This window comes from Neurospora crassa, linkage group I, assembly GCF_000182925.2.
Source record: "Neurospora crassa OR74A linkage group I, whole genome shotgun sequence".
In the NCBI taxonomy this organism is placed as follows: Eukaryota; Fungi; Ascomycota; class Sordariomycetes; order Sordariales; family Sordariaceae; genus Neurospora; species Neurospora crassa.
Window position 1 is genome coordinate 863,176 of NC_026501.1, and position 13,282 is coordinate 876,457.

Below are 13,282 nucleotides of genomic sequence, written 5' to 3' on the forward strand. Positions count from 1 at the left end.
ATCACGGCCGCACAATACGTTGAAGGTTCGAGGAACAAAGGGGGTTGGATAGCAGATCTGTTCAACGTTAATTTCGCAGAACAGGATGGGGAAGGAGAGGAGTATGAAGGACACCGAAAATGTTAAAGGCGGAAAGTTCATACATACTTTAGCCGAAGGAGCAAGCCTCATTCATAGCAGCTGCTATGCCATCGACGTCAAACCGGTGAGGGGCTGAGTAAGGGGTCATCCATCGTCCATGGTTGTCAAGCTTATTCTAGAAGAGGAGTTCAGCTCAGCTCAATAGATCAAGAGGTAACATTCCTGGATTTGTCTACGTACGTCGCTATCTCCAGAGCGGCAGTCGCCAAGTTCACATAGCAACCCCCAAGTTTGAGTGGCATTCGCAGACCGAGAGGTCAAGGCGGGATGGCGTCAACAACTTGATTGGTCCTCCATCCCTATTATCATTATCCGTGTGACACCCGAGCACGCCAGCTTACCGGCATGTTACCCGGAAACCGTTCTTGTGCGACGCGCCTGCTCTCTTATCGTTCAACAAACGGCCCGTTCCTTTCTTCGGTCTCTGGCAATTATCACAAACAGCTCGCTTTCCTCCGTCCTAAACCCGCCCTATCTGAGTATATCACATAGGCTTCTTCCACCACCACATTGCAACCCCCTCCTTTGGCTGACACATCTCGCTTTGGTTCCGTCTTCATTGCTCCCACCCATTTCCCCGAACAGTCCAAGCAAAAAGGGCATACAACTCTGAATAAGGTGTAAGATTTAAGGTGTAAGAAATACATCGCTGATAGGTATATGTGTGTATGTATGTATGTGAAAAGAAGCCAGGTAATTATGTGCGTGTATCTCTCGCTTCCTCTTGTATACCCCTTCTTCGTCCCCTCCTTTTGTATTCCCATCCAGTTCCATTCCTATTTTCCCTGCTCCTGTCTTCATCGTCTTCGTCTCTATCATCTCTGCATGACGACATTGTCCCATTCTTTCATTCTTATACGTGCAAAAAATTCTGTGCGAACAAAAACAAGGTAATATGAAAGGTCGAAGAAACAAAAGTAAAAGAAATCTTCCTGAGCCTCTTCATTTTGAGGAGGCCCATTTACCGCAGTACCCCTTCAGCCTCTCTCCGTCCCCTCTTCACTCCTATCCACGCTCCTCAGGACCCCTTCAATCATCCTCAAAAAACCCATCATCATCAAAATCCTCCACCGGCGACGCGTCGCTATCGTACATGCCGCCGGACCTCGTCATCGGAGGAGCCATCATAGGTGAAGAGATATTCCTCCGATGCTGTTGGGCTTGAGCAAACGAAAGAGTCGAGGGGTCAGGTGAAGGCGAAATAGAAACCTCCAATAGCTCCCTTTCACTTGTCTCCTCCTCAGCCACCTGCTGCGGCTGCTGGATATGCATAGACGCCGTGGACGGCCCTCTCGACCTCTGCTGCTGCTGATTCTGGCGCAGTGCCCTTTTGGATAGTTCTTGAGGAGTGAATCTGCGACCGGTGGCTGAGAAAGCAGTTGGCTGAGGTTGTTGCTGGGCTTCGGCTGTAGACCTGCCCGTCGATACGGAAGCGTTGGAAGCTTTGCGCAAACCGGCGGATCCAGATGTGAGGGGCGTCGGGTTCCCGCCAAGGAACCCAGAGGCTGGCTTCGACGGCGTGACGTTACGGCTCTGCGCAGGAGACGCGGACAAAACACTGCTCAAGCTGCCAAAAGCCGGCAGGTCCTTGCCCTTCCTCCAGTTGCCCCAGGCGGCTGCCAGAGGACCAACAGCCTGCGCAACACGCGGCGTGGCCGCCTCTCTGATCGTCGCAGCAATGTTGGGTAGGTTGATGGCTGACCCGCCGTTCATCGCGCGCTCACGCTCCTGCTCCTCCATCTGGAGGTTGGCCTTGAGCCTGATAGCGGCATCGCGGACCGCGTCCTTGTCGTAGTTGTCACTGGAAAGAGCACCAATAATGTCCTGCAGATCCGAGTGGCGCACAGCAAGGAGCTCGCGGAGCCAGATGATCTCGTCGTCACGCTTGGAAATCTTGGTCTCAGCTTCGGGATCGGCCTTCTCGAGTTGCTGCTCGAGTTCCTCGATGCGAAGCTCGCGGGCTTGGAGCTGCTCCTGGAGGACCATGATGGACTCGCGGAGAGCTTGGGGCGAAATTCTCTCGGAAGACGGGACATCGTTGGGGGTGGACTTGGACACCGCGGGACCCGCCGGAGTACTGGCCACAGAAGCCTTGGCCGCTTGAGCGGCGGCACGGGCAGCTTCCTTGGCAATCTCCAGCTTCTCCTCGACATGCAATAATTTGTCCTGGAGATGCTGGGCCTTGGATGTCTCGATACTCAAGCGATCCAAGAGGTTCTTCTCCGTCCGTTGGGCGTCCTCAGTGGTGTTGCTGAGTTGACGCTCATAGCGGGTTTGAAGATCCTCCACCTCGTTCTGATGCCTGCGCATGAGCTCATCAAGTTCCGTCTTCTTCGAGTTCTGAGCCTCCTCAAGGAGCATGTCGTGCTGAGCCTTGGCTGTGTCGGCGTCCAACTTAGTCTGGTCCATCTGGGATCTGAGTCTGTTAAGCTCATCTTCAAGCTCCCTGCGGACAGCGTTAACTTGGTGGTTGGCTTGCTCAACCTCTGCTTGCATGGCGTTGCGAGTACGCGTGATTTCGCGAGCAGCGGACTCCCTAGCTTCCTGAAACTCAGCCTTGAATCGCAAAGCGCTCTGCTGCAACTTGTGGTTCTCAGTGCGCATCTCCGCAAGCAACAGCTCAAGTCTCTTGCATTCCGCAACAGCCCTCATGCCCTGCCGCTCGTTCATCTCCAGCCTCTCCAGCTCGGTCTCGATACGTTCACGAGTTCTGGCCTCAGCCTGCAGCTTGGCATCCAGAACCTCCTGGCGGGCAATCAACGTCTGCTCCTTCTTGGCGCGCCTGGCGTTCTCCTCGGTGATTTGCCGAGCAGCGTGAGCCATCTCGTCCTGAAGGGCAAGGAACTTGGTGCGCCAGCTGTCGCGGACGCGCTCGTTCTCTTGGACCTGGGTACCAAGAGTATCGATCAGCTTATGCAACGCCTTGTTCTCGTCAAGAGCCTTGCTAAGATCAGCATCACGACGCTTGGCAAGCTCGCTGACTCTATCAGCCTCAGATCGCCAGTGCCGAGCTTCTTGCCGAGCAGTCCGAAGATCGTTATCCAGCATGTTAATGCGATTCTGCGCTTCGCTCCTAGACTTTTGAGTGTGCTCGGTGCCAGCTTCCAACTGCGTCAAGCGCATGGCAACCTTATTGTTAGCGGCCTCGATGGCTCTAATCTTATGGTCCTTCTCGTCGACCTCCTTCTTGAGGCGGCTCTCCTCCTCTGTGGTGAGCTTCAATTGGCGTTGGACTTCGGCAAGCTTGTCTTCAGCAGCTCTCCGGCCCTTCTGCTCCTTCTCAGCCTGTTCTTCAAACTGGTGAGAATGGTTCTCGAGGTCGGCGATCCGTTGGTTCAGGGCGCTCTTGTTCATCATCTCGACCTCAATCTTGGTCGCAGCAGACTGGAGCTCACGGGTGAGATCCGCCGCACGGTCCTCGGCAGCGCGCCTGGCCGCAATCTCCGTCTCCACCTTGGCCTCCTGAGAGCGGAGTCGCTCCTCGAGTTCCAGGACGCGAGCCTGAAGGTCAGTGACCTGGGCCTCCTTGGCTTGATCCACTGCAGGCTCAAGGCGGTTATGCACCACTTCTTCAACAATCTTCTTGATGTCTTCGCTGCCGACCGAGGAGACCTTTGGCTGAGTAATCTGAGCCTTCAGCTCTTCAAGGGCCTGAAGGATGTCAGGCCGGTCGCCAAAAGTCGACTTGGCAGAGGAGGACGTTGGCCTGGTTCTTTGCTGAGAAGCGAGGGCTTCCATAACAGCAACCTTGATTTGCTCCATCTTACGATCTCTACGCGGGCTGATGGAACGGCGAGTAGTAGGCAGATCGTCATCCTCGTCATCGGCGTCGCTATCGCGGACTTCAGCAGAGGCGCTACGCACGTCTCGGCGGTTTGAGACAGCTCTCCTCGAGATAGCAGCCAGAGAGTGCTTAATGGTATCAAGAGTCTGTTCTAGTGGGCCAAGACGGCTGTCCAGGATACCGCCAACAACTTCATTGACCTGCCCATTGAAGAAAGTGACACGGGACTCCAGCTTTTCCTGCTCATCCTCGGTGAAGTCGCCGTTCCAGTCGCTAACTGGCACGTCCTCACTGCCATTGAGGCGTTGGACAGGTCCCTCAATGAGCTGCGCACTGGTGGGCGGGTCGAGGAAGGGATCCTCCAGCTCGGTTGTGGCAATTGGCTGTGACGGCTGAAGAGGGAGACCGGTGTACTTGCGCGGAGCCGGGCTAGGACTGCGAGAGTGATCTTCAGCTTGACGGTGGGACGATGAATCTGCAACTGCCTCCAAAGGAGTGGGGTGAGTCGGGTTGGGCTGGTGCCATTGAGTGGGACCACCACTATCAGTGGGCTTTTTGATTCCCATATCTGGGTTAGCACTGAGATGGCGCATAACCGCATCAATGTCGTCAAAGCTGGGTTCTGCAGTCGTTGTAATGCTCATGCTCTCCTTCTTCCTGGACCCTTCGCGTCTGGGCGGTGGTGGTTTAGGAGCCCATCGAGAAGCAGCGAGCCCCTTAGTAGGCTTCGATGGCACAATAACCACGTCATACTCTGCAGGTATCTTTTCCGTATGATCTACCTCCGCAACTTCTACAACAGGCGTCTGCTGAGGTGGCTGTTGAGAAGAGCCAGTAGCGACATCTGTAACTTCCATAGGCCAAGTCGATATTCCAGGCACAAAGGCTGAAGCAGTCGCAGAGAGAGACTTCTTGTGACCATGAGTAGCCGCATCGTCGCTGAACGGGTTAGGATCCTTGAGCTCTGAGATAGTCCAGTTCAAAGACATAGGATCCGCAGCCTGCTCTAGCGGGCTTACCGTAGCCTGGGTATCCGTCGTCTCAGATGCCATGGTGGAAGACAGTGTCATGTCTGGATGACCATGAGTAGATTCGTCAAACGACTTCTCCTCAATCGGTAGGTCTTCCTCCTCGTCCTTGTTTGGCCTAGACTCAGCCACGGGAGTAGAACTCTCAGCGGTTTCTGACGCCGCAGGAGCCACACTGTCCAGTTCGAAATTGTGATGATCCAACTTGGTGAAAGTAACACCGTCGAATTGCCCCTCTGCTTCGCACCTCTCTTCCTCCGTCTGAGCCTCCTTGTTGGGTGGCAAGATCGGGATAGCCTTGCTTTCCTCAGCAGAGGAGACAATCTCGGCCTTCTCCTGGTCCCCGCCGTCAACAGCCGAGCTCTCAGGTTTAGCATCGCTTTCCACCGCGGGGTTTGCGGTCGGCGTTGCAAACGAATTAGGAGTGAAGGCAGGCGCATCCGGGCGAAACTTGAGGCCAAACTCGCTTTGAGTAGGAGAGAACACGGACGCAGTAGGGTTGATGGCGCCAGTCGTAGGTGCTGAAGCGGCAAAGTGACTGGTGGCAGCAGAGAACGTGGCGACCTGGGGGGTAAACTGCGGCGTGAAAGTGCTGTTGGGGTTATACTTGAATTCGGGCGCTTCCACGTTCAACTTGGACAACGAAGACTTGCTGCCATGGCTGGCATGCTTAGGGGCGGGGCCAACCGCAGGCTTTCCGGTGCTCCAGGAGCTACTGGCATTAGATAGGGTATGTTGATGCATCATTTTCTGGAATTCGAGCGCTTGGATGGGCGTTCCTAGGTTGCTCGGATTCGTCTCGATCTCGTCGTCTTCAGCAGCCGGTCCGTCAATCGGCTGCAGACTAGGCCTAAAACCACCTCCACTATTAGAGACGTCCTCTTCGGTAAAGTATTTTTGCGACAGCGAGTGTCCGCGACTGTGCGGTCTCGGGTGATGCAAGACAAGGCCGTCCGAACTAGCACCAAATTGAGGTTGCTGGGGAGCGAAGTTAACTGACGAGTCTCTGGCATGGGGGTTAACCGGCGGGATGGTATGTTCCTCTCTGTGCGGGCTGTAATCTTGATCGTTTTCGAGCTGTGAGCGCATCTGTTCTTCCAAATGGTATTCAGCTTCATCAATTTCCCTTTGCAAATCGTCGCCTGGATTGTGATGGGGAAGACCGGCTTCGGGAGCGCGCACGGAATTTTGAGCTGGTTCTTCTTCCACGATCTCGTGAAGATCCTGCAAGCGTGGCGATGCTCGTGGGGGCGGCGCAAACTGATGCTGGAGCTGATGCTGAGGCGGATGCTGAAACATGGGTAACTGCAAGGACTGATGGCGGTGATGGCTCATATGGCCCATATGACCCATGGGACTAAAGAGACCACCGTCTGGTGAAAATGGTGAGCTGGGAGACATCATCGCGTTGAGGTTAGCAAGCGAGGGTGAACCCATGCGGTGTCCATGTTGTTGCATCATCATCTGCTGAGACCAGGCATGTGGAGATGGGATCGATATAGAAGCCCGAGGATTATACTTGGATGTAAACGAGGCAGGCGACATGCCGGCAGGGAGGCCTGGGCTGGTAGGCGATGGCCCAAGACCATGGAAAGGAAAGCCCGGGAGACCACCTCCACTTGCGGCCGAAGAAGTCGGCAGCGGAGGTGAGAAGGGGAGCGGAGGGTAGTTGGCGACCGAAGGCTGTCGGCTCATGGATGTGGCCGGAGAAACCGAAGGCTGTGGGGGCTCGTCGTCCCCAAGGGATACTCCCAGAGCTCTGAGCTTTGCTTCGGTCAACTCGTCCACGTATCTCTTCCAAGCTAGATGGCGACTGTTACTAGGCATACCTTCAGAGGTCACACTCAGCAGGGTGGAATCTTACCATTCAAGTCGGGAAGAAGCACTTTCCAGCTTCTTTCCTGTCGCTCCTGTATCAAATCATCGAAATCGGGCCAGGATCCTCGACTCTGCGAAGTGGACTCCTGATTCGCGGTCTTTAGCGGCTCCAGATCAAAGCCACTGATATCATGACCCTGCTGTTGCCAGCTTCTCATCCTTGCCTGAACCTCGGATTCGGAGAGAGGAATGGGAGCCTTGCCTGGTTGCCCACGCTCGTCGTCCTTGGGAATCAGAATCATGACGCTTTTACCCTTCCATGGGACCTTCTTCTTCATTCGAGGCGATGTAGAGGTACGTTTGGGTGCGGGTTTTGACGGTGTGGAAGGAGCTACAGGCTCTCCTTTTGGGACGTTCATGGTGGAAGCATCTTCGGGCTTTGTTGCGCCAACTGGCTGGCTTGTGGAGGGCGTTCGTTCGGGAAATGGAGAGACTGAGGGTGCACGGTCACTCGCCGTAGTGACGTCGGGCGGCGATGCCCTTTCGTTCGGGGACGCCATGTCGGATTTGCTTGCCTGTCTGCTGACCAGGCGGGACTGTCTTAGAGTATCAGTGCTCGACTGCTTCTTGAGAGCACCCTGTGATTCCTGGCGCTGTCTACTGCTTCGCCTGCTGCTTCGTCGACGATCCGCCCTGGGAGTAAGAAGGTGGTCTCCTAGCCAAGCGGTGTCTTCGTCACCGGAGAATGAGTCGCTCAGTGAAGAGTTCTCACTATCACCAGTGCCGTCGCTTAGCCAATGTAGCTTCTCTCGCTCGCTACCGTGAGCTGTATGCTGGCGAATCCAGTCCTCTGTGATTCCGTGTACCAGGCGCCTTGCGCGATTAGCGAGGACGCTTGCGGCTCCGCTGATGAAGGATGACCGGGACTCGGAGGTATTGTCTTGTTGAGTGGGCGGGGCGGGTCGCAGAAAGCGGGTTTGAAGCGCTAGGGTATGGATGGGATCTCCCTCGGATTCGGAGTCGTCGTCCTCGTCGTCCTCGTCGTCACTGCTCGAATTCTCGATCCGCAGGTTTGGGGGGTAGGGGGAGCCCCAGCGGCTTCCGTCGACTTCGTCTTCGTTTACGGAGATGGTGGGCGGAGTTCTCAGAAGACCCTGAACCCGGAGAGGAAGTCTGGGGACAGGCAAGGGCGGAAGCTCGGGGGAAGCTTCGCCTTGGGCGGTGGAGGCGCTCGACAGGGCAGGAGAGGCCGGCGATCCAGATGGGTGTCGGAAGTAGTTCTTGATACCGTCCTGCGCGACCGCAGCAGGAGGAGGGGTTCGCGGTGACGACTTGAGGGAAGACGTCTTTGGAATACCTGGAACAAGGTGGAGGCAAAGGTCCAAGGTCAGCAACCAGGATGCGAAAGGCGGTGGGAGAGTTGTAGCATGTGAATCACTACCTAGTCAGGTTGCCAGGAGTGGGAGGTTTCAGAATTTCAGAACTGACAGAGCATGTTTGCACATGGACTATGGAGACGGGGACGATGGGTTGACGGGCTCGAGAGCTACAAAAAAAGTGGATGTATGGATTTAAGCTTACCTGGACGAGATCAGCGTGCAGACGAAGCCGGAGCCTGTCTGCCACCGCTGCTCGATTTTATTTTTTGGTGTATTTTAGTTTGCGTCAACACCACAGGGTCGTGATGTTGATATCCCCTTTCCCCCTCGTTACCACTGTCCCACGCGGTAACGGTCTGTGTGTAAGTAAAGCTGTCGACAAATGGCGAGACGAGGAGAAAAAAAGATGGAGTACCAGAAGAGCCTAAAGGGGCAATTAGGAAGTTTAGAGGTAGAAGACTGGACAGAAGAAAAATAAAAAGTCGGTAACGGACTAACTACGGGGTCGTCCCAAAGTCAACAAATGAGCGAAGAGAAGAAGAAGAAGAAGAAGAAGGGGTGAAGGCAACAACGGTTCTGGACGGGAGTTCCGAACGCATCGAGGGGGCTCTGTTGCTCTGTTTTTTTCCTTGTTCTTTCACCGCTGCGAATTGGTGGCTCTTGACTTTCCAGAGAAGGCCCGGGTAGTGAGTGGGTTGTATAGTAGTGTTGTAGAGCGGGAGGTGTAGAGGTAGAGAGAGGTAGTTGACTTTTTCTGAAACACTCAAAGACGCGCAAAGTATCAGTCGGCTGTGAATGGAGCGTTTGTCGACGCGTTTTCCACGACTGGACTCTGAGGATTCCGTTTCCGACGCAGGGTGTGCAGTGGTGAGTGGCAGGAGGAGGACAGTGGGCGAACCGAGGACCGAGAGCGGGATGGATCGATGGAGAGAGAAAGGTTGCTTGGTTGACAGTTGAGGTTGGTGTGGTTCGTTGCAGATGATGGACTCCCGTTAGGTTGCGCCCACCTGATGCTGCAGCTGCCGTGTTGCTGCAGGTGATGAGTACTAGCTAGGTAGGTACCTACCTCTAGACTAAGTGAGTGGTCAGATGACCCGACCCCATACCCAAAGCTTCCTAACCCAGTGGTCCGTGCATTTACATAGAAAATCGATCCGACCTACCAAAATAAAAAGTTGATACAGTTATTGCAAAACGTATTCGTACGGAGTTACTTCAATAGTAATATTAAGTAGAATTATTTCTCCTTACAAAACTTATAGTCTCCTTTTATTTAACGCTTCGGCGATACTATTACAGACAAAATTAAATTTAATACTATTAATACATCTACTTATATAGGGAATAATATATATATAAAAATTTCCCTACGGAGAAAGATCCCTAATCGCCCGTAAAAGATTTTCCTTATAAAGAAATAACCTATTTATAGAAAGACCTAATACTAATAGGGCGCTATAAATATAATTAAAGATTAAGTAGCTTAAGGATAATCTAATTTATCCTTAATCTATCTCTAATTTATTTTAATTATCCCTACTATTATTAATTCCGATATTTTAATTATAATTATTAAGCTTAAGCTTTAAATAAGGAAATTATAATTTCTATAGGTTTACTTATATTGCAACGGAATTCGTCCTAAATAATATAGCCCCGGCCTTTACCGCTATTATTATAATAAATAAGGGGAGGGCCTATAATAAATTTATAATTAATATAAATTCTATAAAATATATTTTAAAAACTTATAATTATATTTAGCCGCCTTATATAGTATATAAATAAACGGAATAAAGGAATATATATTATAATATTATTTATATATCTTCTTTATTTATTAAGTATTAATCTAAGAATTATTAATAATATATTAGGGATATATTAGAAGTATAATTAGGAGATTTATATTCCCGTTCTTCTAAAAGGGCATTTATATAAGACTATCCGCCTCTTCCTCCGCTTTATTATTTTACTAATTCCCTTATACCCCTCTATTTTTAAATTCTAATTATAAATCTATTAAATCCGAATCTTCTTTATCTTCCTACTACTTTTCCTACTATATTTCCTATTTATCCTCCTACTATTTATCCTCCTACTACTTCTCCTAATATATTTCTTATTTATCCTCTTACTATTTATCCTCCTACTACTTCTCCTTCTATTATTTCTCCTATTTATCCTCCTACTATTTATCCTCCAATTACTTCTCCTACTATATTTCTTACTTATCCTCCTATTACTTATCCTAAATTAAAAATAAATTTAATATATAAGTTTAAAGGGCGTTTCTAACCCAAATAATTAAGTCCGATTCTCTGTCGAAATTTATTACCTTATATTTCTTAGGAATAACTGGGTATAAAGTCCTACTAGGGATAAGGACGGTTATAGCCTAACCTAAGGTTATAAAAGTTATTAGATCTTTATACTATCCTAAATTTATTTATAATTAGCTTAATTATATTAAAATTTTATAGCGTTAGATTATATACTAATAATAATTATATAAACCTTAACCTTAATACTTCTAATTAAAACGTCTAATAGATATTCCTTAAGGATATTATAAATATCCTTCAAATACCTAATTAAATTACTATAAGTTATAAATATAATTTAATATAATTAAATATTAATTTTTATATTAATTTTAATAACTTTCAAATTTTACTTATATTAAAACTATATTAAATATCCGTACTATAACAATCCGGCTTAAGCTCCTTCCAATAGTAGAAGATTTTACTAGGAGCGACTATATATATGCCCTACGGAAGTTAATAGGGATAATTCAAGGATAAATTAATAATTAGTCCCTATATTTATATATTTATTAGCCTCCAAAAGGGGTACTACGGCCTAGCGCTTACCCTTATCTTCGGATTTAATAGATTTCTAATTACTATCTAAATATTCCTTATATATATTAAAGGCCGTAAATTTATAGTAAATAAGCGCCATTTTATAAAATAAATCGTTAATTACCCTCGATAAATCCTATAGTAATAGTAGGGTAACGGCGGTAAAGTAATAAATATTTAAATAATTAAAGAATAATTAAACGAAAAGAATTCTAAAGAAAAAATTAAAATTATTCCTCCTACATTAGTAAATATATATATAATTACACAATTTATATTATCCTATACCTATTATCCGCGAAGAGGGGTAAAATATCTAATAAAATCCGTTAATTTATTAACTAATTTCAAATAAAACCCCAATAAGTCCGAGGAGGTCTAAATTTATTCGCTAACCTATCGTACAATCCAAATTTTTTTTCCTATTAATACTACTATACAAATTTTTATATAGACCTATATAATGCTTATATATAAAATTCAGTATTATAGTATAATTAGTATTTATATATACTTTCTTTTTAAAAGGCTACTAATTCGAACTACCCCTTTTTAATTCCTTTTTTCTTAAATTTCTTTTCTATTCTTTATTTTTTCCCTTAAAAGATAAATTTAATGTATATAACTTTACGCAAACGAGGTTGCTATATAATTTAATAGAGGGATATATAATACTTAATAGCAATTTTTTTATATAAATAGAATTTTACAATTCATTTTATAAATAAAATATAACTTCCTCGGTAATAATATTACTTACTTATCTTCCACCTAAATCTGTATATACAAAACTACTAATAAATATTTCCTATAACGAAAGTTTCAATTATATTTTCATTTAAAGTATAATTCCCCATAGGAAAATAATAAAGGTATGATTCCCTATAGGAAAACAATAAAAGTATAATTCCCTATAGGAAAATAATAAAGGTATAATTCCCTATAGGAAAACAATAAAGGTATAATTCCCTATAGGAAAATAATAAAGGTATAATTCCCTATAGGAAAATAATAAAGGCATAATTCCCTATAGGAAAATAATAAAAGTATAATTCCCTATAAGAAAACAATAAAAATATAATTCCCTATAGGAAAATAATGAAAGTATAATTCCTTATAGGAAAATAATAAAAGTATAGGATAAAAGCATACTTCCCTATATAGTAATAGTATAGTAGTAATAAAAGTAGCGTTAGTATAATAAATATATAAGGAAATCTAGTAAGGTTAGAAGGAATTATAATTAGGAAGGGAGTTTAATTAGATTCTATAAGAATATAACCCCCGGGGGGGTATATAAAGAGGTTTAGGGGAATAGAAATATATAAATATAAATAAAAAAGAATTAGAAAATAATTAATTCTAATATTTAACCTAGTAGTAAAAAGTAGCCTTCAATAAACTAAATACTAAATAGGCATCTCTAAATCCCTCTAAGGGCTACTGTGAGACGTTGACCCTGCTATGGTTAGGACGACCATTGAGGCGACCACTAGCAAGCAGGATCAACGGATATAGAACAGGGTATAAGACCCGAGTGGCGGTAAACTTCCTAATAATTAGATTCTTCTCTAGACAATACAATCAAATCATTTGCAAGACCATTTACATCTATCGTACCGTTCGTCTTACAATAGTGCCTAATAATTAATTAATATAAACTATTTATCCTATATTATACTATTTGATTTCTTTTTAGAATTATCTCTTCGTAACAAGCGCTTCGCCCGACCACTACACCTCGCTTACGCAAACTATATATCGGTTCCCAAACCGCTATCAACCAACTAATTAATTATTATTAATTATTAATACTATACTTAAAATAGACTTAGCCGACCCAGCAACTATTAGAAATCTACGCTATATATTAAACTTTATTTATTTAAACCTACGCTTTCAATAGATCGGACGGTTAAATTAATTAAAATATAAAATATTTGACTAACTTATTACAACTCTACCTCAACCCGGCGAAAATACGTCGATTATATTATCGATAATACGGTTAATACATTAATTGCAATAAATTACTCTAATTTCCTATCTAGAAAATTAGATTCTCAATTATTATATTCCTAAGTAATTCTTTAATGCAATACTTAAATTAGTACTACTACTTTAATTAATTTTACCGACAATCGAATAAAATAATAAACCTGCTAACGAACAATAATAAAATTAATTAGTTATTAATTACTAATTACCCTTTATACCCCTCCCTACTATAATAGAATAAAATAAAAATTAATTATATAATAACTA

The 13,282-nt window shown here is 46.1% G+C and overlaps 1 protein-coding gene across 1 annotated transcript; it reads right to left on the bottom strand.

Moving 5' to 3' along the window:
• Positions 1–288: 288 nt before the first annotated feature.
• Positions 289–9,154, bottom strand: NCU09104 (hypothetical protein). The gene is made up of 3 exons (XM_959828.2): positions 8,353–9,154; positions 6,818–8,128; positions 289–6,755 (listed from the first exon to the last, which is right to left on the bottom strand). The coding sequence occupies exons 2-3, from the start codon at positions 7,329–7,331 to the stop codon at positions 1,171–1,173; spliced, it is 6,099 nt and encodes a 2,032-aa protein (XP_964921.2). The 5' UTR covers positions 7,332–8,128; positions 8,353–9,154; the 3' UTR covers positions 289–1,170.
• Between the last annotated feature and the right edge of the window lie 4,128 nt (positions 9,155–13,282).

Bases quoted from the DNA above. Each gene is read 5' to 3' on its own strand.
- NCU09104 (XM_959828.2), bottom strand. From the start codon at position 7,331: ATGGCGTCCCCGAACGAAAGGGCATCGCCGCCCGACGTCACTACGGCG. The intron at 6,756-6,817 runs GTAAGATTCCAC...GTCGCCATCTAG, and splicing joins GCTTCTTCCCGACTTGAATG to CTTGGAAGAGATACGTGGAC.